This window comes from Tyto alba, unplaced genomic scaffold (assembly GCF_018691265.1).
Source record: "Tyto alba isolate M040663 unplaced genomic scaffold, T.alba_DEE_v4.0 Super-Scaffold_9, whole genome shotgun sequence".
In the NCBI taxonomy this organism is placed as follows: Eukaryota; Metazoa; Chordata; class Aves; order Strigiformes; family Tytonidae; genus Tyto; species Tyto alba.
In genome coordinates, this window is record NW_024881330.1 from 37,793,612 (window position 1) to 37,821,252 (window position 27,641).

General features: G+C 41.8%; 1 protein-coding gene across 9 annotated transcripts; it reads right to left on the reverse strand.

The window, feature by feature from the left end:
* Window positions 1-2,302: 2,302 nt before the first annotated feature.
* Window positions 2,303-27,641, reverse strand: ADHFE1 (alcohol dehydrogenase iron containing 1). Of its 9 annotated transcripts, none has more exons than XM_042785899.1 (15): window positions 27,138-27,242; window positions 26,782-26,819; window positions 24,379-24,422; window positions 24,113-24,166; window positions 22,741-22,895; window positions 22,378-22,574; window positions 21,898-21,975; window positions 20,637-20,742; window positions 17,948-18,100; window positions 16,721-16,819; window positions 15,689-15,767; window positions 15,445-15,541; window positions 12,293-12,450; window positions 8,481-8,609; window positions 2,303-5,065 (listed from the first exon to the last, which is right to left on the reverse strand). In XM_042785899.1, exons 1-14 carry the CDS (start codon window positions 27,191-27,193, stop codon window positions 8,526-8,528), a joined length of 1,398 nt encoding a protein of 465 aa, XP_042641833.1. In that variant the 5' UTR covers window positions 27,194-27,242; the 3' UTR covers window positions 2,303-5,065; window positions 8,481-8,525. The 9 variants fall into 9 exon arrangements, 8 of the variants coding, with proteins under 8 accessions (XP_042641833.1, XP_042641832.1, XP_042641831.1 ...); XM_042785898.1 differs by having other exon boundaries at window positions 2,303-6,734; XM_042785897.1 differs by having other exon boundaries at window positions 2,303-6,782.

The window sequence follows — 27,641 nt, forward strand, 5'->3', positions numbered from 1 at the left end:
CCCCCACTAGTTACAGAAGATACTGCAGGATCCTGAGAAAAAAACAAAACCAAGCCTGGTTGGCTCCTCTTAAAAAAGTTACATATAGATAATTGGACATTCACAGATTTGCCCTAAGCTTGTAAAACACGCTCGAGTAAGTCCATACAATCAATGATTAGTGAGAAACACAATGCCCAGCAGTGCGAGGTCCAAGTCCCGCAGAGCTTGTGCCAGCAGCAGGGATTGCACGAAGCCAGCATTAGAGCTAGGGCCAGGCTGAGCACGTGGAGGCTTAGCAAGCTTTCATACACTGGTCATGTACTGGTAATCCACAGAGAGCATTAAAAATGTCAACCAAAGAGCAATACGTCCAAACCGGGCTGTGACAACAATCTCTTGTTAAGATGACGAACTTTAATTGCATTTGGTTTTGATTTACTGTTTTTTCAATCTAATTGATCAGTGAGGTCTTTACTCCCCTGATAAAGCATAGTAATTTTTGTACGGGGCTTTTTAATTCCCATTTTTTTCATTTGAAACATCTTATTTTGACTGTTGGCTCCTGATATGAACATAACCATTTTTGGACAAACAAGCACATTAATTAAAGCTTGCCCTGTGGTTCCTGGATTTGTGCAGTGGCAGCCCTCTTGCTGCAATGGCATACTATGTGTCATGTCATATGGAGGAAAATCCACTGCTTGGGTAACCAGGCACAAACTGCTTAGGACTTCTCCTATGGTTAAGTCTAAAGAATGAGGCAACCTGAACTGCCACCTTACTTGTCCCTAGTGCGTCCTCACGCAGCCATCAAGCTCCTTTTGCTGTGTGCAACACACGTGCTCCGCGGGATAAAGGTCTTGGGAGGGTATCAGATGGCATTGCCACCTCCAGCTCAAGTTCTGTGTGAAAATGAGGTTAAATTTAAAACAATGACCATCATTATCGGCACTCGGAGGCCCCAGTGCTAGAAACTTAGAAAATAGCAAGTAGGAGAAGCTGCGCTAAAGGCAGCTTTAAGTTGTGGTGCCTGTGTGAAGTGGTAATACAGCACAGGAGCTGGCACCACGACGGAGGAAGCTTTAGAACAGAGTGGGAGCACTGGTACGAAATTGCTGAGTCGTGGAAATATGAGACTTTTGAGGTAGCTTCTGCGCAACAAGTATGTTAAATGGCCATACACCACATGGCTGTGAGCCTGTAAGGGAAAACTGGGGGACTCTGATGCCAATTACCCTAAAAAGGGGTTTGAAGAGATGAAATGAGATATCTTGTCTCCTGCTGGTTTGGTCTTAGGCTTCTCTGCTGATGCTGCCAGCAGGGGTGTCAAAGATCTGCTGCTGTAAGTACCTGACTTGTCTGCAGGAATCTGATTAAAGTAGATCACCTCAGATAACAAGAGGAATTAATACTGCAAATACATAGGAGAGGATTTTCAAGCTCATAAGCTACAGAGGTCAGTCCTTTTCAAGTCACACAGCCTCTGAGGTCTTTGATTTTCGCAGAATTGATGATCTTTACTTGTCCTTCTTTGTCCTGTTAGCCTTTACACTTAAACATTTACCTTTATTAATTCAGTTCTCGTTGTGATCTGTTCAGTTGCTCTGTCCACTACAACAAAAGTACTGCGCAGAAGTAAGCCTATGTCCTGGTTTTGGCTGGGATAGAGTTAGCTGTTTGTTATTTTTTTTTCTCCTTCCTTCTTAGTAGCTAGAATAGTGCTGTGTTTTGGATTCAGTATGGGATTTGATATGAGAAGAATGCTGATAATACACTGATGTTTTTAGTTGTTGCTCAGAAATCAAGGACTTTTCAACTCCTCATGTCCTGTTGATGTGCAGGTACACAAGAAGCTGGGTGGGTGGGGGAGCACAGCCAAAGCAACGGACCCAAATTGTCCAATGGAATATTCCACAGGATCTAACATCATGCTCAGTATATAGATAAAGGTTGATTGGGAAGCTCCACTCGAATTTTTGGGATGGTGATTTCAGGATTCTCTCTTCTCTGGGATCCCAAGTTGGGAACGGGCTGGGCATCGGTCAGCAGGTGGTGAGCAATCGCATTGTGTGTTACTCGTCTGTATTTTCTATTATTACTATTATCATTATTGTTTTAATTTTATTTTATTTCAATTATTAAATTGCTTTTTATCTCAAGCTATGAGTCTCCTTACCCCTCCAACTCTGTCCCCCAGGGGGGTGGGGGGCGGTGAGCGAGCGGCTGCATGGTGCTCGGCTGCCAGCCGGGTTGAAACCACGGCAGCCTGGGAGAGAGAAAACCAAAAGAGAACAGTAAAGAGCTTTTGGGGACTTTCCAATAGACATGGCACATTCTCTTTAATAACGACATAGTTTTAGATTCTACATCCTTCGGGTTTTTACAATGTTTTGTATAATGCATATTCTCATCTTAGATGTTCCCCTGAAGTCTGACGTTCCTATATCCTCTCAACTTGGTCAGCCAAAAAGAGGTAGACTCCTAGGTCCCAGCTCTTCACCTTTTTATACTCTCTAGCACGTAACCACGCTATATATTCAGGCTCAACATCTCAGCTGTAAGCAACTGTATGAATATCTCTGCACACACATCCATTTTTTCCACCGTTGCCCTGTTTGCTATGCACATGCAGATGTCTCCAGTGAAGGGCGTGCTCGGACCTTTAGCACCCACCGGCCGACCCTGTGCTGCCTTTGTTCTGCGGGTCGGTGTTTTTAGCTCAGCTCTGCTGTGCAGGTCCCTGAATTGCGCCTTACAGTTGGTGATGGTATCATTTCTGACATGAGAAGTCACAAACGGTTATTTTACTGCCAAAATCTACCTCCCAGCCTTGTGCTCAGTTTTACCAGCTGAGTAGTCCAAATTTTAGGACTTCCATATAAGACACAAATACAGTCGGTATGAAGTACATCAGCTTGACCACACCAGGAGCTAAGCTTGGGAGATGGCTCCACGGAGGCTGTGGGACGTGCTATTCCAGGATGTCCCAACTGCCAGGAATGCAAGTCGTCCCACTGCGAGTGTGTCTGAACGGGACCTGCGTGCTCCAGAAGTGGGATCAGAGGCTGCAGCCCTCCGGGGCGAACACTGAGGTGCCACCGCTCACGGCGTAGCACTGACATAGCTTCAACCCTTCCTGGCTTGGAAAGACGATGCTGGCAAAGGACTGATCCACTGAAACAAGCATTACAGAGGCTCTGAGGTTTTAGTAGTGCAAGGCAAACACAATTCAGGTTCTGTTCATGTTAATTCCCTTTTCTCGCTGCTCAGCTAAGCACATAGTGACAGCTCTCCCGAGGCAGGGACCTGTCCATTGGAAAATGGATTATGACCACCAACTCCTGCACATAAACTAATAAGCAATCATCTAATGGTCACTAAAGAGACACCATAGGTCTGTGCTGGTGACCTAGAGGCGAAATGACTTTCTTTGTCCATCTGAATCCCTGAAGCATTCAGACCCCTGATTGGGGGGGAAGTTCTGATCTAAATGACCATTAATCTTCCTTAAGGTGAAAAGGTCAGAAGAGCAAGTTATTCAATGTTAACTGTTCTTTACACCCACAAAAAAGCTTCTTTATTTCCAATGCTGTCTTAAAATATACAGCAACACTTAAACATCCAAACTTTCACTGAGATTTTTGAAAGTGGTGTCAGCTTTTAGATAGATGACAAAGTCCACACACAGTGTCAGCCCCCCACAGCTGTGTCCATAGCCATACCAACAATGCCACACAATGGTGTCCTTAAATCCCATAAAGGCAAGCGACAATGCCACAGAATGAAGCGATAACGTATTGGAGCTGCTGACAATCAGTCTTTAGCATGTGTTATCCATTTGACTGCAGGTGTAAATCAGCATTTCAATGTCAAGTTGCTAATTTAAGGCTGTATGGTCAAACACACCCAAACAGTGTACCCACAGAAAAGCACAAGTGCATTGTTGAAGTAGGTCAAAGTCACAGCAAGTCAGGGAACACAGAGGAAAAGCTCCACATCAATAAACCAGTTTGTGCTATGATATCTATATTTCATGATACGGTAGTATTAGATGAAATTAAACATTTAACGGCAGCTCTGTGTGGGTATACAGCCATCATTCTGTTGCCTCTCAGTCAGCGTTGGTGGCGTACGTGCTGCCAGTGTACATGGCTGCAGAACCAAGCTCTGTGGCTCTACACTGGGACGTGAATGAACACGGCTCTTCAAAGGATACACGTCACATTTCCTCTGCTTTCACTTAGCTTTTCCCCCCCTTAATTCCCTTGTTCAGAGAAATAAAGAAAATATCTGCTGCCATTTGTTGGAGTTCTCTGAAAACCAAGTACATGTAATTTTTCAAAAGAAACCAAAGACTGAAAGTACTTTTATCACCCCCTCTCCTATAACCAGTAAAGTAGTTAACGTAAGACCCTGATTAACATTCCATTGCACGGTATCAAATGGTTCTTCCTCTTATTATTTGGCTGTACAACATTTTCTACCGACTCACTTGGGGCAGCTGCTTCAGTACAATGTGGAAAAAAAGAAAATGAATGGCATTTTAGTGGGTTATTTAATGGGAGCCTAGAACTAGCAAAATATAAAACTGCATTCAGAAATGTTGCATCTAGGGAAACTGTAGTCTTCCTAATGATAGCCCGTTGGTTTTTTTGGTTGTTGTTTTGGTTTGGTTTTTTTTTGTCTCGGTTTCTCTGAAAAATTCAGAGCAACAGTAGAAGCTTCTGCTTATTCTTGTGGACAACTACACACGAAAAATACGCACTAAACATTTTGTAACAAACAGAGCCCGCATGATTTTTCATGTATACATTGCAGGTAAGAACAAAGGTAACTGCCTGTAGAAAAAAGCACATATGCAAAGAGCTGAGACCTGCAAATTCAGTCACTGACAGTCCCGCCACACCGTTGCTCAAAGAGGAACCTCTTCTTCTGCAGGTGGCCTGGTGATGGGTCAAAAATGGAACCAGGTTTTGAGGCAGGATTAGCAGGGGTGGGTAGGCGTGGAAGACCCTCTTCTCACTGCCCAAGGCTGACACTGCGGCAGACGAGCAGTCTGTGTACTGCTGGGTGAGCTACAGCTCTGGAGATAGCAGAAAAACAGTCACCTCACTTTCTGTATTCACTAGCAGGTGTTCGAATTTAAATAAAGTTCATTTTTGTTTAGGAAGCACACAGGGATGGTCTCGGGGGAAAATGGAGACCATACCTTTCGGCGTCCTCCTGCATCACCTCAGGCTGCCCTTGCCCCTTCTGCGCAGACACTTAATGCAGTGACGATTTCTTAGGCTGGAGCTGTTGAACTCTCAGCACGCTGCACATGCCCCGGCGCACCGCGATGCTGAAGGAGATTCACTTGGGGGTTATGGAAAGTGCCTAGACATAGCTTGGCTGTGACCCTTGACCATCACTCTTTCTCATCCACGTTTCAGGTCTCAAGGGGATGGAAAGCCAACCACAAGACAGAAGATGACAGCCTTAGCACATTGCCTTAAAGTGAAGACGGTGCAACAAGGAATGAGCATACACACTAACCTAACCTGTGGTTTCGTCCAAGTTTATTCATATAGGATGTCAGTGAGAGTTTTTGCAGATTTAGGCATGTTGGTTACGTATTTTTCACTTCATTCTCTTTTTGCTTTAACTTCTAGAAAAATCAGCATGGGAATGGGAAGAGGCAAGGGAAAAGAGGGGCCAGACAAACTTGTACCAACTGCCCTTGTTTCTATTGATGCCAAGCAGCAACCCTGTGAGCTCCCACTACTTGGTGAGGGGAGTAGGCTCTCCATTTTGTACTCCTGGTAAAACTATACCTGCTGGTAAACTATTTTCACCAGCTACTACATGTGCACTTGTTCATACTTGCTCCCCAGAGCTAATCTTATCACTGTAGCTGGACTGAGTGAGTAACCAGATGGGCCAGGGTTCGGTTTGTCTTTGCCTGTGCAGAACTCAGAGAATACAGGACTAGGGGAGGGAAGTAGCAGGTCAGCATCCACATCAAGAATCACGAACGTGGTAACTCTTACTCTAGTAGGAGTCCCTAAAACCTCTTCAAACCATTCTTCTGTCGTGACTGAATAATGCCATTTATGCTTACTTAAAACCTGTTCAAAAAGCACAGTCTAGAAAAACTGGGCATTTTTTCTTCTTTTTATATAAAGACTGACAAATCCTTTTATATAGTTACAGCTGTTTAAGGCGGAAAGTAGGTCTGTGACTCCACAAGGAAGAGGAGGGACTCAGTCAAGCCCTACTGCTAACAAGTACGACATACAAGGATTGATAGTGTTGCCATTAAATATGTAGTAATACTTATAACTATGTACTGATTATGCAGAGTGACATGTGTGGAAATTGTCTTAAATGTTCACAGAAGTATTGTGCAGCAGTTTGGATGCTTTTATTTCTGGAATGCCTCTACCATTGCTCTCAGTTGTCACACACGATACAATGGTTTTGTCTGCACAGTGCCAAGCTCACCAGGAAAACGACTTTGCAGGAGGAATCATCATGGTCTGGTGAAGCTAGTGAAAGCCTACTTTCTCTGAATGGTTTTCATTCATAGTTACTTTACAGAACTGAAGTTAATATGACAGAGTTAAACACTGCTCTCAAACACTTTCAAACAAGCTTGTGTTTATAGCAAGTACAATATTATTTGTATTTCAGTATCATCTGTTCACATGCTGTTCACTTCCCCAGAAAGTATATTCTCCCCAAACACAGTGTGGCTGCCATGAATTAGGCTCCTGGAAAAAAAAAATTCTCTCTTCAGGACTCTGTCCTGCTACCACAGCCTGAAAAAAGACAGGAGTAGAAAGTTGAAACAGGTCAAAAGATCATATACAAAAAGGTTTGACAAAAAGGGTTTTTTCAAACGTGGCAGCTCTGCACAATACAATAAAGTGAATCCCTTGACCCTTGCTATTACATCAGCCTTCGTGACACAGGTTCTTGTGGGCACTTTCAGCAGAAGACAAGATTCAGAAGGACATGGAACTCAAACGTGTCCCCCAGCAGAATGTGAGACATACTGGCAGTGCACTCCATGTGGCCACTAAACCTGTTCTGTGGCTAAAAGCAAAATCTCCAGTCTTCAACCAGTATCCATTCACCTATTTTAATAGCATTAAACCAGATCCAATGTCAATATCCGGTGCGCATCTATCCTCAGACTCTAGGACAGCACTAGCTTTATCAGACAAACACAAGAATGCAAAGGTGTAAGCATAGAGCCTTCTACGTGAGCAGGGTGACTAAGAAGTGCTCCCTCCCTAGCAGAAAGAAATAAGCACACCAGTGGTTATGGGGTGGTTCTCACATTTGCCTTGTGCTGTGGTAGCTGCATGAATCAGATGCGGAAAGGGTCCAACATGAAGCAGAATCTGATTTAAACAAACTGTACACACAACCATGTGCACTTTAAAAAAAAAAAAAGAAAAAAAAAAGAAAAATAGTATTAAAATTTTAGTTTCACTTCTCCCTTTCCCACTTCCCTTTCTCAGTTGACAGTCAACCAGCTGGTTAACTGCTCTGAACATGCACACTCATTCCCACATTTAACCAGTGCTCCCAGTGGGGCCCTGTGCAGCCTATGCTACACCACCACTTTTTAATATTGAACCACAGCACACTGCCACTTCCTTAAGCTGGTGGCTGCACTCCGAGTGACAGCACCTGCAGGAGCTCAGCAGAAGCATCTGCTTCACAGAGAAGCAAGATACAGCTGAGAGCTTCTTTCCACAGAATGCAGCAGGAAAAGGGAGCTGTTGCCTCCAGAGAGACAAAATGACCATGATGAATGATGTCTTGCTGTTATGTGGTTCCTGTTGACTGTGTCACTGTGCTTTAACTCTGGTGTTGCTCCTCCTATGAATGCTTCATATAGATCTTAAAAGGAAAGAAAAATATCTGACAACACATGTCAGAATTTTAACCCAAAGCAAACTTTCAGGAAGCCTTTTCCAAACATGTATGAAGTGTGTAGGTTTTTCCTTAACCAAACAACAAAAAAGTACCCGAGTTCAATAGCCTTCTTAGCAAAGCCAGATGGTAAAAAGATGATAAAGTGAAACAGAATACAGTAAGCTGACATTTTCTGGGGGGCAACTCATCTTTCCTATTTAAAAATTACCTCAATTATTTCTTAAACAGCACGACTTTTAAAAACAAAATCACAGACAATTTAAATAAAAACCATAATTTGCAAAATGGTTTGGAATATTCCTTAAAACATTTTTTCCACCTTTGACCACATCTAAAGTGCAAGAAGGTATTCAGTAAAGTGAGAAATCTGCTCCAACTTTTATGCAACTTAATACTACTGACTACTAAGCAAGAAAAAAAAACCCACAGTCAAGCCTTCACTTCAAAGCACTATTTAGTTAAAGATGAATTACTTGACCTTTTGGCAGTGTACAATGGAACAGAAGTCAAAGGAACCCAAGTTCTTCCATTCTCTAAACAAATTCAACCCCATATCTATAAGAAATTACCTTTGTGTTAGAACAGAGCACACTTTTCAGAACAAAATGTTTAAGCTAATAAAGTTTCATGGAAGCCTCAAAGAGGGCAGATAAGTCTTCTTCTGTCTGGGGACGTGGCGATAGTTTAGTCACTCTCTCCTGCAAGATTAAAGAAAAACTGGATTACAGAAGGTTGCCAATAAAATTAATCAAACAGTAGCTGAACTATGTCCCTTTGTACTAATGTCCTTCACAGAGAGTAATAAGGTTTTGCAAGTAAGTAATCAAGTAATTAAGGTTGAAGCATCATCAACTGTACAGTACTTTCAAGAATATATTAGTTAAAATTGCCTATAATTAAATACACAGAAGCAAGATTAGAATGCAGTTCAGTTGCAAAGTCAAGTACTTCAAACACTTGTCAGCCAACAGATGTCAGTATGCTAGAGAATATTATCTTGGGAATACAGTCCATTTTAAAATTAATTTGCCAGTACTGCAACTAGGAGCTCAATTTTTAGGGACCAAGATTCTCAAAATACAACACTTTTCAAAGCCCAGGAATGGCTGTAGATGGGGAAAGTACACAGTGCTTTCAACTCATACTCCAAAAAGGGATGCACAGCAAGGGAATGTAGTGAAACTGCTTAATAAATAGCCCGATGCCTTGGAATCAGAATACGGAATAGCTGTGGTTGGTCTTCATTTGGATGGTGATTCAACAGAACTTTTGGGTGCTGAAGTACCACTGACTGAAATGAAACTCAGGTATCTGCTTCACTGCTCTGCTTGACAAAATAACCACAAAGGCAGGGATGGCAATGCAGAAAAGCCCCAGGCTACTGAGGATGAGGAGCTGTATTAGTGTAGCTATTTGGTTACTGTAGAAACACTCAGCTGAAAGGGCCTAACATTAATGTACTCATACTGGTTATGATTAGTACTTTTATGCTTTCAACAATCAACGATTTTAACATTTATTGAAAGACTGGGGAGAGTTACAAACATCTGCAAAGACAGAGGCCAGGCCTACACGAGGAACACATTACCTTTAGAGGAATGCAGTGTATGTTGGCAATATTGAGCTGCTGCTGCTACAATCTGTTTCAACATCTGCCTCAAGGAACAGGCTGTCCCAGTAAAACCTCTAGACTTCCCCCTCCCCTTTTTCACATGTGAGACAGTGGATGCTAGGGGGGCCTTGCCTCACGCACCCCGTAGGGTGTTGGGGAAGGGGCTCCCCCAGCCCCCTGCCCTGGGGAGGCTCAGCTCTGACACCCTCCCAAAGCCACAGCCGCTCCGCTTCCCTCTCAACCCGCGGGGCTGCAATTTGTGGACAGGCTGGATGTGGTTACACAGCCAGAGAGGCCACACAACTTAACATGTGAAATATTGGCCCAGCATGGTGAGGAAGTCAGCTGGGAGATATTCACAGCTCATCATCACGATCAGCATCGTTAGTGTGGCTGGTGATGAGTCGGAAAAGTGCAGCTTTGTGTGCATAACTTTACCTACACGAGAAGCTTTGCTGGTGCACCAATAGCAATCAAATCTTTCCCCATCCCTGACCAGCGCTGCTATGTGCACAGATCCAGCCAAAGAAAAGGCTCAGATTCTTCTATGCTGTTTTGAAACCAAATGGAAAATTCAAACAGCAGTAGGGCAGAAGTATGTTGTTTCTTTCAGACTCACAATATGAAAAATGTAACAACTCAGTGCTCCAGTACTCAGAAAATTCATCAGGCTTCTATGAGGACGCTCTGGGCAAAATTACAGTTTTGCAGCCTTGTGCACGGAGATGGACGGAGCTATCTGTCAAGTCACTCAGGGTGAGAGGCCACAATCACTCTGACAGACTGTAGCATTTCCCAGCTATATTAGAAGGCTGCAAGGGATGCTCCTCCTGTAATGCCTCGACACAGAGGCACCAGAACTCCCTCTGCACAAGCCTGCTGATATTTGCTGGTGCCCAGACAGCAAGGCCCCAATTCCCTCAGTCTGATTCAGTGCATTTTGGTCTAGTGCCAAAAATTAGCAGCTCCGGGCTCATCAGTGGTTCAGCCCCGCTGCAGCTGCCCCTGGGATGTCTGCAGGGGGTGGGTGGACTAGAGAACACCCCTTCTGCCAGCTCTTCCTTTCAGTCCTCCCCATCTCCCCTCAAACACCATCACAGGGCCAGCTACCTTAGACCTCAGGACAGCAGCTTCTTTGCAAGATTCACTGCTGTCTGCAAATAGGATCAATCTCAATAGACTCATTTGGGAAGGAAAATAAAATTCTGTTTTAACTTCAAGCGTAAATGTTTGTCCCAGCTGAGTTCCCACCCCAAATCCTGGCAGTTAGATTAGTTTTGTTTTCCTGCAGCCTGCACCTCAGGGTGTGGAATACACCCCACACACTTATTGGTGCTATCACTACTGCACCACACTGCCTGCCTTGCAGAAGTGAACAGGTCAGTGCTGTATTCCAAAGAAAACCTACTGCAAGTTGAAAAGAAAAAAATATATCAAAGATTAAACTGTATGGACTACCTCTGTGGGTAATAATGAACTATTAAGGAACACCAATACGTTTTCATCACGTTGCATCTCACATACAAAAATGAGGTCTGAGAAACTATTAGGTCATCTCATTTTACACAGTACAATTAATCATCAATGCTGTGAGATGACAGTAAATGAATTAAAAGTCAATTTGAGCTAAGCTAACAAACAAACAAAAAATCCCTCCAACATCTTTTGGTGAAGAACCTTCCCCTTCCCCCAGCTATACAAAACATGCCTTCAGTGAGATGCTGTGCTTGTGATGACCCAAACTCAATTCTTTTAAAGGAACATATTTCTCAAAACAAATCTCCAAAACGCCCCACGACAATTTACATGCCTAACCTATTTGATGAGTACTCAGATACATTAGTTTTCTTCCTGGCTTTGCCACTCCTCTGTTGTGTGTGATCCTAAATAGTCGCAACCTTGCATCATTTTCTCAGGTATAAAATAGAAATATTAATATTTACCCTCTGTTATAAGTTGTTCTGAGATTTATGAATGAGAAGAACTAGACATGGTACAAGGTACTGCTGTAAAAAGCAAATAACCTTTCAGCCTACAAAATTTTCATTTTGTCCATGGTGTTTATTTCCCCTGCTACTTGGTGGAAATAAATCCTAAGTAGACAGAACAGCCCACAGCATATGAATCAAACTGTCTTTTTACAAGGAAGACACTGGATTTTGCTTTTGGAGTGGTACGTTGGTTTTTGCAGTGTCTTTGTGAGCACTGAAACAATAAAGGGTATTACAAGTTTAATCTGTATCATCCCAGGGGACCTTATTTCAAATTCTGATGGGGGTCAATGGAACAAAAAAGCCATCTGGGAAGAAAAGTGCAACTTCTCAATATGGAAAAGTTTAATGCAAAGTGAGCTTGATCATTTTTACCAGAGAGCACTTGGTATTAAGGCTTTATGAGTCATCCTGCATACTAACAGAGATAGTTATGAAAATGCAGTATCACCTACAAAGATCAAAGGTCTATGAAAAAAATCCTCTTTTTTAAAAATGTGATGTTTAATTAGAAAAACCCCAAAACAAAACAAACACCAAGCCATTCTTTCTGAACCCATGAGAAGAACAGATTGTAGCACGCATTCCATCTCACTGAAAAGATACAGCTAAAAAGTGCAGAGAAGCAAAATAGAGTTGACTATCCATAATTTTCTCCATTTCAATTGTTTTCATGTAGAACTAGAAATAACATTTGCTTGAAAAGAAACACTTCTGTTTTTTCAAAAATCTGTTCTATTTTATTTGACATGAAAAACTGTTTTGCTTTCTGTCTTACCTGAGGCAGAGTGCCTTTGACTAATGCAGGGATGTCTGCTTTAGAATAACCAATTGCAGCTAAGCCATCATCAACATTCAGATCAAATAGGAATTTCCGCAGTGTGTCTGCCAAAATAAACCCCGCATCTTTGATTCTGGCAGTGCGGATGTCAGCTCCTAAAATAAGACATAATGCCTTGACTGTAGGGTGGAGAGCGCGGAGGAAGCCTGTTCTGGACTTAATTTAATCATAATATCAGATGAATACATATCCATACATAACAGTCACTGCCCTAAAAGCAAGACGAAGTAAAAAGAGGAATCAGTCTTCATTTTACAGTTGGAATAGTTTTGAAAAGGTGAAATAAAACAAGATCAGGAGAAGCAGGTAACTGCTGCCAGAAAGACTAACTGCCGCGTGAGGTTAACTTCCTCTCCCTCTGTGCTTACAGGGAAAAGCACTTTTGAGTCTGACTAACTGCTGGGAGGAAAGATGCTAACTCATGAACGTCAATGGTATTTATTTTTATGGACAGTGTGCCAAACGCTAACTTTATTTTAAGGCCTTGAGTTTGCTGACATCTAGAGGACATGGAAACCACTGACTATTCTGTTCAATTACACATTCAAAGAGAGGACTAGGGCATGCAGGCTGAGAAAGGAGATGGCAGGGCAGTGTTCAGGGGGTTAAGTAAATCCTAAACTTAATGATATTTGAATATGTGCTGACTTGCGTAGGATAACGTAGAACTGAAGAGAAGGAACTGGTATCTTTGAAACATCTACTGAACAGTAATGAAAGCATCGGTATAAAAGTGAAAGATTACCAGTATTTCTTACAGAACAGCTTGCCTCCCCTTCTTCAATGAATGAATGTTCAGGACTTATTTAAAAGTAAAAATAAAAACACGTCCAGGTAGAAGACACAGGTTCCTCCGTATGATTTCTTTTCAAAGTAAGCTGAGCTAAATTTGTTCTCAGTGTAACCTCAATGATGTTATACCAGAACTATGTTAGGTCCCAGTGCCATACTGAGAGATGAGTAAGAGCACAACATAGCTACAGGAAAAATATTTTCTGTGATCCTTATGCAGTACAGTGTAACATTCAAAGGGGGTTAAGTAAACAGGAGACCAAGCAGCTCACTTGAGGAGCTCAGGTAATAAGGCTGGCACTACTGCAGTAGATAATGTTTGTGAGAAATTGGTAAGTAAGGTATGAGAGAGTCTTGTACAAAGCCTTATGTATTGGGATTATGCCATGCAGTCTGAGTTTTGTGTCCTGAGTGTCCTGGGTTTTGCTGTAGAGAATTAACTAAGACATAAATCCAGTACTTTCAGATTGTAAAGTGAAAGGGAGGAGGGGAAAAAAAGGACAGTAAATATGAAGGGCAGTTTAAAAATATTGCTACAGTTCTAGAACTTTCTTTTTGCTCAACCTAAAGGATACATCAGTCTTTGACTGCACTTAGAAAATTTCTGGCCACACGCACACCTATTTCAACTGTTTAAGAATCCACCCAGGGAGGTATTAAGCTTTTTCTGGATGTACCCAAATTCACAGCTGTACATACACACAACACAACTATTTAGTAATCTGCTTCATGTCATGAAATACCTTCATAGTCACTGCATTTGGAAACATGACAGATTTGAATCAGCTACTGTAGTCAGTTGGACTCTGGACTGGAATCAGAAGTGAACACCCCAAGTGGGAAGTAATAAATTCAATTCCACGTGACATGTTTTCAGCAGAGTTCCTTTACAGCAAGGTAAACAATAACCTAGTTTAAATTTCTATTGAGAAAGTTAACAGAGCTTTTAGAGACAGAATTTATGGCAGCAGTTCACACCACAAAACCTGAAGGAACTGCTTTTCAATCACTTGTTTTAAAAATAAGGAGCCAGAGTTCAAATTCTCTGGTCAATTATCCAGAAACATTTTCTTAGTCTACTTTGAGTTGTGTGTTATTGCTGTAGGAGCACAGCCATTTTGTAGCTTAGTATATGATTCCAACTAGGTTTGTGTTCTGGTTTTGACCATAAGCAGGACTTCATACTTCACTGAAAGGCTGAACAACCTCATAGCCAGCATTTATAAAATAAATGGAATTTCCCCCCAATGTAGTTTTTCTGGCCATGTTGTTTTATATCCTCTTTAAAATACTGTGATGTTTTAATTGTCTGTATGAAAGTCCCACTCTTTCTTGAAATCCACACTGCTTTCAGATTACTTATAAAAGGAAGTCATACACACAACTGGATTGCTGTGACTTGCATGCAGAAGGCTGACCATACAAGGACTGAACACAAATTTTCCAAATACCAGGAGAGTTGCCCTAACCACTTTCTCTCTCTGCTCTCAACACTGCTGCACATGTGACTGTGATTGCTCATTAGTGAGCATGGGTAGTAAGAGCAGTTTAGCTACAACAGAGAGTCGAGGACACCTTCTGGTGATGGGTTGCACAGATGACAAAGCACTGTATGGAAAGGTAACATTTAAATGAGCTGTCAGCATTTACTTTTATTCTGCAAAGAAGCAGAAAAGGCCACTTTGTTCACCACCCCACTTCTCAGCCATCACAGATGTGTCCTCAGAATAGCTACTCCATGCTTTCCCTTGACATCAGCCACTGAGAAATTCCAACATCTACAAACAAGCTTAGGCATACATTAGAAAACCAGAAACCCATAGTTGTGTGTCACCAAAAAAGAGCAGGTGTGATTCAGAACATCAGCCTCTCCTAATTCATTGCCACAGCAAGGAATCTGTTAGGCAAAATGCTTTCTTTTAGCTAACAGATGCAGCTGAGTACTTGTTTCATGGTATCTAAAGTAACTACTCTCCATAAAGCACCAAGAGAGATGCCAATTACAGCTACTCTCTCCTAATCTGTAACAGATCAGCTGTCCAGTTTTCTAGCCAAGAAGCAGATTTCTCCTGCTTGCTTCTCTAACTACATCATCCAATATAAAAATTTAGCATTATTCTACCCAGTTTGCATTATGTGTAACTCAGACTCCAGGATCTTGTTTTTTAAACTTAAAACCCCTGCAACAACCAACTACAACTGCTTGCATGCATCTTTTTTTTTTTTTTCCTTCCCCAAAAGACATTTTGGAAAGAATTCCATTTGTATGAGTAAGTTGTATCCACAGAGATTCCTACCTAGTATCTCTGCAGCTTCCAAGTGCCGCTCAGGACGAATCTGTGCCGTGAATGCAAACACTGCTGGGGATGTCAGCACCACAGAAAGGCCATGTGGCTGGTGGGGAAAAAAAAATAATAAAAAAAAAAAATTCACATCAACAGTACATGTACTTTCAACTTTGATGTGCTTTAATGCTCATTAATGTGAGATAACAGAGAATTGAAATGTGTAATATGAAAACAAAGATAAACCAAGTTTTACCACTAAAGAGTGATCCACATTATAATCCTTTGGTTTATAAGTTTTCACCAAACCAGAAATAGGGTAAGACATTCCATGGCTGGAACAGAGAGTAGAGAGAAAGTGGTTAGGGCAGCTCTCCTGGTATTTGGAAAATTTGTGTTCAGTCCCTTGTGCGGTCAGTCTTCTGTATGCAAGTCTCTTAGGTACAGATACTCAAAAGGTATTTAGGTACAGATATGGTATGGAAATTAGGTACAGACCTCTCTCACCTTGGGGACCTAGCTGTGAAAACCAGTACCTCCTTACTTCGCAAGTGTGAAGTTGTATTACTCCACTGACTGGACTGAAAGATGATCAGTTACTAAAGTAATACAGGTATGCTAAAAGTAGCATAACCTGCATCCCTACCTGATCACACTGCCTGAGAAAAAAATAAGCATTAAAGTAGAATTGAAGAATGAATTTACTTAAGAAAAAGGAATGGAAGAAAGGTCTCTGAAGAGAATGACAGCTAATAATTTCCACACATTTCAGGTCTAGGCTTTGCTTCTCTGAGATTTTCATCCATATGAAACTACATTGCCTTGCACAATGAATTACAGCTTATTTCAGCTTGCTGAATGCCTACCCCACAGACAAACTTACAGACAATTGCATCAGTTGAGGAATGGCACAAGATTACCTCATTGCTGTCTCACTGCTCAACTGCTGTCATGAAATCCAACATTTTAAATGTCACTGTTGTTTTTTGGGTTTTTGTCTTTTTTTTTTTTTTTCCCTAACCATGTTTTTTTACTGTCAAGGAAGGTAAAGAAGGCCATGTTTTTTAATTTTTGCATGACTGGATTTGAGTATCACAAGCCAGAATACACAATCCTTATACACATAAATGCCAAGAGCCCACCAACTTCTCACAACACACAGCTCCCCCTGCATCACAGACCAGGCTACAATGTCTTCAACAACAAAGGCAGCAGTGTCTTTGACAATCTGAAACAAACACTACCTAGAAGCTGACCTTGGATGGGGTTAACATTTTTATGTACTCACCAGAGATGAACACCAGCATTGCCAAAGCCAATACCAGCAAAAGCACTTGCTAGGTGCATGCTGGCTCTTGCTTCACGGTCTTCAGGGTTTCTGATGGCTCTGTGCACCATGGAGACAACGGTACCAGTGAATTCACAAACAGATTGGTAATTTAGGATGGAGAAGGGAGAGGGCTTCCTTACAGACAGCTATACAAAAACCTCTAAGATAAGCCAAGTTAAAATGCTGGAAATAGGACAAAGTCACAGTTCAGTCAGAGAACAATCCTGCTTCTGAATCATAAGTAGATCAAACCGCTCCAGTGATGGGCAAGTTTCCCTTCACTTTCCCAAAAACTGGGTAAACAGAGTGAATTTAGCCATATTCACTTCAGTGGCAGCTTAAACAGTTCTGATTAGGAGCTTTGGCTATCCTATGTACAGATCCAAGATGACTCCAGCTTTCTCACCATCTCAGTAGGTGGTGGTCTGGAGCCCACCATCTGCACGGGAAGAGGACAGGGTTCCTTGCCTTCCTATGCATCAGACTGCTTGTGCAGTTTGACAACATGGAGAAAAAGTCTAACAAACAGATCCCACAGGAACAATATACAACTACTTTGACTAGCTAGGTACTGTAAAAAGTCTTCTACAAAAGATCCCATATTGATCTTTAATAGGAGGGCACATGGTATACAAAAGCTACATACAGGCTAAAACTTTATTGCTAGGGTTCAAATGAACTCACAGTTAAGTCAAAACTTAATCTAAATTTAAGTATGAACTACATTTCAGCAAATGTATAATTTTGCACATTCATAAGTGCATGTGGTTACCTTTCTTGATGGATGTATAAGTAAATTAATTTACACTGAAGGTCACAGAAATTACACCAGTATTTCATTTAGTTTGTTACGTATTCACCTTATACTGTCACAGAAAGAGGGTTGAAAAAATACATGAATGCTGCTCCCATATTAACTGAGCAGCTTGAAATACTTTAACTGAGGACTTTTAGATTGACAGACACATTAAAAAGCTACCTCCTCAAGACATCCTAGTAACCCTAATTTTACTTCCAATCTTATTTGAAAAACTTACTGATTTAAGAAAAATCCAGGGTAGAAAATTAAGGTTTAATGCAGTAGTTTGCCTTATTTTAGCCTAAAATGTAAGTTCTTCTAAGCATCCCTTTTTGGGCAGTGAAGACTGAGCATACTGCAAGGGAGGTAGCTGTTAAATATATTACCTTTTCAAATATTTAGCCACAATGCGCAGAGCATGAAGAGCCCAGACATCACTGATGGGGTTGCTACCTTGGTAAGCTGGTCGGTTGATTGGATTTGAAGGGCAGGGACTTCGCATGTTGTAAGGAAGAGCAGTGTACGATTCTAGAGCATGGCTAAAAGAAAGATTAAAACACAAATTATTTAAGTGGGAGAGCTCCATTTTACTGCCCTGCTGTGCTTTGAATGCAAGTTCTTCTTATTTACTTCTGGGTAGTTCTACTTATTTACTTCTGGGTTTTTAACAGTTGCCAAAAATAGAAATACAACCTCACAGACAATTAGGAGAGCACTGGGCAGGCACCTCCACAGCACTTTCCAGTAAACACAGAGAAGGCAATCCAAACAGTCAAAATCTATCAGCTCACACCATACTTAAAGTTAGGTTGGATGAACTCGCATCTTGGTCTGTAATGCTCTTCACTGAAGAGCTCTGTACACCTGCAGCGAGTGCATTTCCTTTCTGTAGGTCAGGAAACCCTAAGAGGCTTTAGCACTGGAAACACTGTAAGCTACCTTTCTTTTAGAAGTATTGACCTTTAAAAGATTAGGAGTATGTTATTTATCATAGAATGGTTTGGGTTGGAAGGAACCTTAAAGACCATCTATTTCCAACCCCCCTGCCATGGGCAGGGACACCTTCCACTAGACCAGGTTGCTCAAAGCCCTGTCCAGCCTGGCCTTGAACCCTTCCAGGGAGGGGGCAGCCACAGCTGCTCTGGGCACCCTGGGCCAGTGTCTCACCACCCTCACATTAAAGTATGTCTTACATCCAATCTAACTCTACCCTCTTTTAGTTTAAAACCATTACCCCTTGTCCTATCACTACATTCCCTGATAAAGAATCCCTCCACATCTTTCCTGTAAGACCCCTTTAAGTCCTGGAAGGCTACTACAAGGTCTTCCCAGAGTTTTCTTTTCTCCAGGCTGTACAACCCCAACTCTCAGACTGTCCTCAAGAGGGAGGTGGCTCCAGCCCTCTGATCATCATTGTTGCCCTCCTCTGGACTCTCTCCAACAGAGCCCCTCTTCCCTCCAGGGCTTTATCCTGTGGTACTCTGCCAATCAGATCCTTAAAGAGGCCTAAGTCTACTCTCCTGAAGGCCAGGACAGTGAGCCTGCTGCACGCCCTCCTCACTGCCTTAAGGATCTTGAAGTCCACCATTTCATGATCAGTGCAGCCACTGCTGCCCTTGAGCTTCACACTCCCCACCAGCCTCTCCCTGTTGGTGAGAACAAGGTCCAGCACAGCATCTCTCCTCAGTGGCTCCTCTATCACTTGGAGAAGGAAGTTATCATCAATGCATCCCAGGAACCTCTTGGATTACTTACACCCTGCTGTGTTGTCTCTCCAACAGATAATGGTCCTCATGGTTGAAGTCTCCCATGAGGACCAGGGCTTGTGAATATGAGTCTGCTCCTATCTGTCTACAGAGGGCCTCATCCACTTGGTCTTCCTGTTCACGTGGCCTGTAGCACACTCCCACTATAATGTCTCCTGTCCCTGCCCTCCCTTTAATCCTGACCCGTAGAGCTTGGCTCCTCATCCATCCCCAGGCAGAGCTCCAGGCACTCCAGCTGGTCACTGACATAGAGGGCAACAGCCCCTCCTTGTCTGCCCTGCCTGTCCTTCCTAAAGAGCCTGCATCCTTCCATTCCAACACTCCAGCCATAAGAGCCATCCCACGACGTCTCCGTGATGCCAGTAAGATTGAAGCCCTGCAGACGTGCGCGCTTCTCCAGCTCCTCTTGTTTATTCCCCATGCTACGTGCGTTTGCATAGAGGCATTTAAGTTGGGCCCCCCACGAAGCTGACTTACTGGCTGGAATTCCTTAAGCTAAGTGGAACTGCCAACAGTCCCATCCCCAAATACTCGTGAATCTGACCACATAAAAAAGGAGTGCTGCCTACATTGTTACATTTAGATGTATAAAATTACAGACAAACCATTTTCATTTATGAACAAATGCCTTAATTCCATTACAGACATTGTAGTTCAGGATATTTCACCAAGCTTGAGAGATCACACAGTTTCATTATACATCTACTATGTTAATACACACAGCACCCAGTCAAAGTAAGCTCTGGCCCTCTGAACAGAAACTTCCAAGCATTTTGTGCTGTAAAAGTTAAAGGCTGTAGGTTTAAGATGAAGAAAATTTTGTGCCAACTGAAAAGCACATTATGAGAGAGGTTCTGAAGATGGTCATAACTGGACTAAGACCTGCCAGCGTCCACAAGCCTTCACCAATTTTTGTTGACACATCCCAGCTTTTTATTAGAAAATCCTTGTTCTCTATTCCCTGCCATGCCTGTGAGACATGATAAATGCTGTTGCAACTGTGACTAATCATCTCTTAAAAAGGAACACCTGGACTCTCTTCCCTGACAACAACCACCCTAGAAACAAATGGCTTTTCCAGTGCACTGCAAAAACATTAAAATTTCTGCAAATGAGTAATTTGTTTCCATATATTCTGACGGAGGTAGTTAAATTAAGAAGAAAGTATAATGGAGACCACCTTATGAAGAACAGGAAAGAGAGAAAAAAAAGATCATCCTTTTCTGCTCCTAAAATATATTTTTTCTACAATCATCATAGTAAAAATACAAAATTGTGATAAATTCATCAGCCTACACAGAAGACTCACCAAAGCACATCAAAGCCACTGTTGGCTACTATTCGTTCAGGCATAGACAGCGTGTGTAAAGGATCAATGATGCCTAATGTTGGCTTAATGGCTCTTGAAGCAATACCTGCAATATATGTCAGGTAAATGAGTTAAAGATTTTTTGCAACAAAAATAGGACAAGGCAAGTTTAATGTTCAAAATGTAAAAATAATGAAGTGGAATGATTTGAAACTATGAAGATAAAAGCAGAAAGAAGGGAGAGTAAGAAGTATCTACAAATATAAGTCTTACTGATGATGAATTCCCTGTAAGAGTTATATTATTTGAGATTTTTGCCTGAAATTAATTATATCAGACAATGTTCTCTCTCCATTTGTAACCTTCCCTAAGCAGCCTATACTTTCAAAACATCTGTGCTGAATGGCATCTGCAATAGTATTCTTAGATTTGTATCTTCTGTGAACAATCAGAAGGCAAAACTGGTTTGTGTCTATAATCAGTTGCTATTGCTAATTGTTGTCTTCGGCATCTGTAATAGCCAGGCCTTCATATTTTGGTCAAGGGGGCACATATGTAGCTTTGAGAGAAAAAGACACAGACAGACAGACACAAACAGACTGACTGACTACATATAGACTAGAAAATTGAGCTGTGTTCAGAAGTCCTTGGCACACCCATTTGGGTCCCAAGTACTGTAGACTGTGTGGCATATAAAATCCACACATTTAGAAGTAAACCCTCAAAACCAGTTATGAATCTTAAGATGACATTTTAGCCTTAATCTTCATTTGCCAGGGATGAAAGGGCCAAAGGAAGACAGTGCCCCTCACTTGCACAGCATCTCAGGCCTGAGGTTTCAAAAGTCAGGAAAAGGAACATTTGGTTGCAATTACACAACAAAGAAACAGAAGTCTTAAAAGCAGAAAAAAAAATTACAGAGGAAATAAGGAACAGTTGGTTGACCCCGAATATAAGTAGAAATTTCCTTTGCAATTAACATTTTCTGCCATTTAAGGACTTGAAAGATTTTAGTTTCCTGTTTTGTCTTCAAACTATAATCCACTGTCTTACATAGGTATTTCACTATGTTAATATGCAATAAATTTAATTCAAGGAGGAAAACTTTAAGGTCTTCAAATTTGCCTGTGGCAGTTGAATCGAACAAAATGACACCTGAAATTACGTGGAGTATCCCTTTTGTTCAAGGCAGGAAAATAATGAAGACATTGGAAAAGCAATTGTCTTGAATAGGAGATGAAAGAAAAACCCACCACCTCACCGGTTTTTACTTTTAGTTCTTTGAAGTCAAAAATGGCAACACCAGTGGTTTCACTTCCAGTTCCAGCTGTTGTAGGAACTTAAAAGGAAGAATGGAGATAACAACAAATAATAAGTAATACATAATATTGCAAAATAAATAAATAAAATCAATATAGTAACACCACCAGAAATACAGAACCCAGGAAATCTCAGAGGCGTCCCTGATCTGAAGCCAACAGGTCAAAGAGAAACTGTTACTTTGATCTATTTTCTCAGGAAAAGGAATCAAACTCAGCTAAACAAGACAAACTAATGACAAAACCTGTAATTTTACTTCCACCAAAGTAAATAGCAAAATTGCTGCTGTATACAACTAGACGAGAAGTAAGCCCAAGGGAAGCTGAAACAGTCAAACTGACTTCAGTAGAAGTATCATACAGAGTGTAGAATGACTCGCCTTCCCACAGCCTCACTCTCCACCCACCCCTTCCTGATTTACCTGCAATAAGTGGCTTGAGGGGCACGGTGACAGGCTTCCCTTTCCCAATAGGAGCATTGACATAATCCAAGAAATCTGACGTAGGGCTGGATGCGTACAGGTTGGCAGCTTTACAGGTGTCTATTACAGACCCACCTCCAACAGCAACATAGGCGTCAAACTCTCCCTTTTTAGCAAACTTAATGGCATCTAGGAAACTGGGAAAACAAGAAGAGCTTTCCGGTCAGTCAGGAGAAAAACAGCACATAGAGAAACTAGCTATTAGAACCAGCATACAGGTCACAAGGAGCTGTTCAAACAGCCGTATGGCATGCTGTAAAAGCCTAGGCGCTACTTTGAGAAGTGCAATGTCAGAAGTAGTACCTGTGGTCTGTTGGCTCTACCCGGACGTTATCATACATCTGAAAGTTTATACCATATTTTGCCAAGGAATTCAATACTGCATTTACAGGAGGGAGTTGGGAGAGGTTTTTATCTGTCATCAAGCAAACTCTTCTGGCACCAAGATTCTGCAGGTCCTATAATAACAATGACATTAAAACCCAAACAACTGGTATAAAATCATACACATTTAAATACTTATCTAAATCAATGGAACCATTTAATAATAATAATAAAACAGCCAACCTAAAAATATTTGGTTATTGTAAAATTTTTGAAACAGTATCCACTAAAGAGATTAACCACATATATAAAGGATGCAGAAAACAGCATAAAGCTGCCAAACTTACACAGCTGAAGTCTTATGATAGAAGAAAACTAATGATAAAGAAGCTAAGCAAGTGAAAACCATGTGGAGCTGCCCAAGACTGAAGTAAAATGTGAAATATCTTTTCAAAATATTTTTTTCCTACACAATTTCTGTGACACAAAAAGGCTTTTCCACAGGTTAGGTCTCCCCTAACTGCCTACCAAAGCATGGCATTAAAATCTTGAAAATCTAGTTCTGAATATTAATTTATTGATGAAAAAAATCAAAGTAAGGTGGCAAAAAAGAAAAATAATACTACATCCTAACCTTTGCTAAATTACTTGTCACAACAGCTACACAAAACATGCAATTCTAAATAATCCTAACGCTGTTTAAAGAGAGAAGTTCTGTCTAATTTCATTTACTATCTGACTATTAATTTACTTTACAAATTTGCAAATAAAAAAGAGAACTGTTAATGCTATAAATGCCAAGAAGAGAGAGAAAAAAGATAAATGAAAAAAAAACAATGATAAAGGGAAACTGGAACAATGTACTCAGGTGAATCACCTCACACTGTCAAAACAAAAATTCTACACATTCACAGAGCAAACTCAGAGCTGAACGAATATCCACCCAACTTAATGGAAAGTCTCCAATTCATTTTAATAAGCACTGGAAGAGGTGAAAATGATCTTGAAAAAATACTTGTGAGTCACCAGGATTCAAAACTTTTTAAATTAAATTCCTTGTCAGAGAAAAGTATTGGTGTGTAATCCTGGCAAATCACCAATGATCTCATTATCCACTGAGTTGCATTTCATGTACTCACATATACCACAACAACACTGATATACCATGCTTCTGTTCTTTACCCAACATATTTTCTGACCTTTTTACACCAGTATATGTGACTACACATGCTACAAAGCAGTGGAGATTCAAAGATACATAAGTTTTCCCTTATAAAATGGACTGACAGCACCAGCAGCTCTTTAGAAAATAACATTTCACCAGTGATGGACTTACACTATGGACGCTTACCATGCCAATCTCTTTAGTAACTCCTTCTCCATATCGGATGTTTGAAACGGCCATCTACAAAAAAAACAAAACAAAACAAAACCAAAACAAACAAACAAACAAAAAAAGAACATATTTTTTCCTGGAAAACAGGAGAAATGACATCTAGTCCCAAGCAGTCAAAGTGAAATATAAATATTTATTAATGTAAATATTTGTTAAATGCCGTATTTGGAAGTATACAAAATACTACTTTTAAATCAAACATATTTTGTTATTAAATCTACCTCAAATGCATAGTCTGTATTTCCCAGGGTAGGCTGTTCAGGGACTGGAATGGAAATGAAACAGCAGAATTAGGGAACAAAACGTGACTTCAATCTGTATCTCAATACTAAAGTTGACAGATTCCTTTGCTTTTCAAAATCACTAATACATTTGCCCGGGTCATCTTGGCCTGTCTGGCTAACAGTTACCCATTTCATCCCTTGTTGTTTGAGAGATTAAATGATCCAATTACTTAATTTGATTCATACAATTCAGTAAAGCAAGGGTGTTTTTTCCTCCCTTCCAAGAATGAAATCCTTCCTATAAAAACTGAGTAAGTTAGCAGGAAGTCTGCATGAGAATTTGTTTGCAGCCTGCAAAGACCAGAACAGTACATAATAACTATGTAGAACCCGGTATCTGCAGAGCATACAGGCTGCTACATCCAAGTTGAGAGGTGTCAGAAACATGTTGGGGCTACACGATAACTTTCAGAACAACTTTTAAAACAAATCCATGAGACTTTGGCCATATGCACCCAGCTAGAGGACATCTTTTGTACATGTAATACTGACAGGTGTTTACACTTCTTTTTACTACTGCCTTGTCCTGAACTTGTAGGTGAAACTGAATTGCTTGCTTGAAAATTAAGAAACTGCATGCGTTGCTAATAATAAACACAGGTTTAATAAGAATTGGTGTGTCACTATCAGCTTTCTTTAGTAGAAAATATTTATAAAGATAGTATTTCAGTCACATCCTCTCTCCGCCATGTCATTCTGGCATGAATTTCCACAGAACTCTCCATTTCTTGCATATCCTGATTTTGCCACAAAGCGAAGCAAACTGCATCAACTGAAACAATCCATTCTTCTCCAAGAAAAGATCAGATGAGGCATTCTGCTCTTCCTGCTGAAGTCATGCCTTCTGTCTGCCATATTAATTGAAAATATGCAATTTGGATTCAGATCCAATGAGTGAAGCCATGATAATGAGTCTTACAGACACTCTGGGGTGTACCGAAGCACTGACCCACAACAGTAACAGATAGATGTATTAAAATCCTTTATGCACTTTCTATTCAAGCCCAGGCCAGCTGCTATCAGCTCTTTCATTGCCATCTCTTGCCAGGCTGTACATGTTTGACCTCTCCTGGAGTTTGTCTGCTGTACTCTGGGTCATTAATTTGACAGGCTAAGAACATGTCTAAGCCATTTACTCTCTTGCTTTCTGCTAGTATAATAGGTGCCCTGCTGTTATATGATTGAGCCAAACTTAACTTTCAGGAAGAATTTTACTGAGTTCAAAAACTGCATTATTTCCTCTAACACTGTTCAGGAAACACAACAAACGATTTTTTTCTGCTAGTCACTGTTAAATCAGTGCCCACAATTTACAGACTTACTGAATTGATACCATCTTGCTACATTGTAGACTCAATTGCTGCCTGAAATTTACAGAGAGGGTTCTTAGTTAAGACTTCTACTTAACAAGGGCTTAGTTTGAGTTGACCGAGTAGTTCATCAAGCAGACAGGCAGAAGAATGAGATTCTATTTCTCAGCTGCACTGTCGTCTTATTGTATGACCATCTTGGACAAAACAAGTATCTGAACATAGATTAGCTCCTCCGTATGTAAAATGGTAATAGTAATTCTTTTAAAAGTGTCTTAAGTAGAGCACATGAAACCAGGCCACTCAGAACTACACATTACTTAAAGTATGGCCAAAAATACAAATTTTTATACAAAATGGATCTATTGTAACTTCTAGGTACCTTTAGAGTATTCAACACTGAACACGTGGGGTGCATTAAAAGACTAAGAACATCTAGAGACTGATCAGCACACATAGTTATTCCCATAGACTCCCTACAGTCAATGCAAACACAAATTCCTCCCAGGGTAACTTGGTCACTTGGTGTGGCTCACCTGCTCTTACCCCAAAACCCTGGGCTAAGCGAGCTGCCTTCTTGGGACTGACTGTATAAAAAAAGCCTACGGAGATTACATTCCCCAAGCCAAGGCAGATCTTTGTGACTAGCTCCTTTTTTATTCATATTGCTTCCCGTTTCTTTTCCAATGTAACGGATGCATATTTTTCCTCTCAAAACTTTAGCTGAGATGTCTCAGGTGATGACAGCAGTAGCAGCAGGCACAGCAAATTTCTGATCAATTTGCCTGACAGCAAGGGGAAGGAGGGACAGGATGCATTAGTTGTGGCTTACGCGGCAACAGTGAGTCTCTCCAACAATAACCACTGACATTGTACAGTTGCAAAATAACAGACTGCTTACTTCATCCTTTAAACTGATCTCATTCCTACCTGTTACCAGCACCCTCTGCCCGGGTTGCACCGATACGTGTGGCTCTATAGGGCCACGGTCTCCTACAGAATTATTCGGGAGGCGCAAATGAAGTCTTACCTTGGGAATAAGTGTGGCCATGGCTCGGGCACCGACATCTAGTTAAAAGGTTAGACAAAAAAAAAAAAAAAAAAAAAAAAAAAAAAAAAAATTAAGAAAGGCACTGTTAAAAGGAAAAACTAGAGCAGAAGAACGAATCTGTCCTTGCCTACGAGTGTACCGTGCTCCCCCCCCACCCAGAGAGGCCTGCCAGCCGAGCGGGCCCGGCCCGGCCCCGGGGCCCAGCGCAGCGGCAGGCCGGCGGGGAGGGGGGGCCCACTGACGGAGGAATACGCGTGGGCGCAGTGGCTGCCCTCGGCCGCGGCGGCCCCGCTCCGCCCCGCTCCCCTCGGCCGCGGCGGCCCCCCCGCACTCACGCCGCCCGCTGCAGCCGCCGCAGCAGGCGGGCGGCCCGCTCCCGCCCGGCCGCCATCGCCGTGGCTCCCGGGGGCCGAGCCCCGGGCAGCGCCTCCTCCCGGGGCCGGCGCCGGCTCCCACCCGCGCCCCCACCGCCGTTTCCCTCACGCAGCTGACCCGACCCAAGGGGCTTCAGACGGCTGAAATTAAAGCTGCCCTCCTTCAGCTCCCTCCCGCAACGCTCCTACGGTAAACGGTCGGTACGTAACTAACCCACACCTGTTTTAGGGAAAGCGACAACAGAGCTTGAAAAAAAAATGAAAATTTTGCAAGGTGCTCAGCCAGTAAAAGCAGATTAATGGCCTGCCAGGGCCACCCGCCTGAAGCCGTGACACCTTTACCCACTTGGGAGAGCCAGAAAGCAGCAGCAGCCCCTGAGCGCCTGCGCCTCTGCCCAGGTTCCGCATTGCTGCTGGAAACACACAAACTGCCCAGGAATTTAGTGCAGAAAGTTCACCAGTAAC

Bases quoted from the DNA above. Each gene is read 5' to 3' on its own strand.
- ADHFE1 (XM_042785899.1), bottom strand. From the start codon at position 27,193: ATGGCGGCCGGGCGGGAGCGGGCCGCCCGCCTGCTGCGGCGGCTGCAG. The intron at 22,575-22,740 runs GTACTACTTCTG...TTGTTTTCCCAG, and splicing joins GTAGAGCCAACAGACCACAG to TTTCCTAGATGCCATTAAGT. The intron at 21,976-22,377 runs GTAAATCAGGAA...CTTCCTTTTAAG, and splicing joins CCTCAAGCCACTTATTGCAG to TTCCTACAACAGCTGGAACT.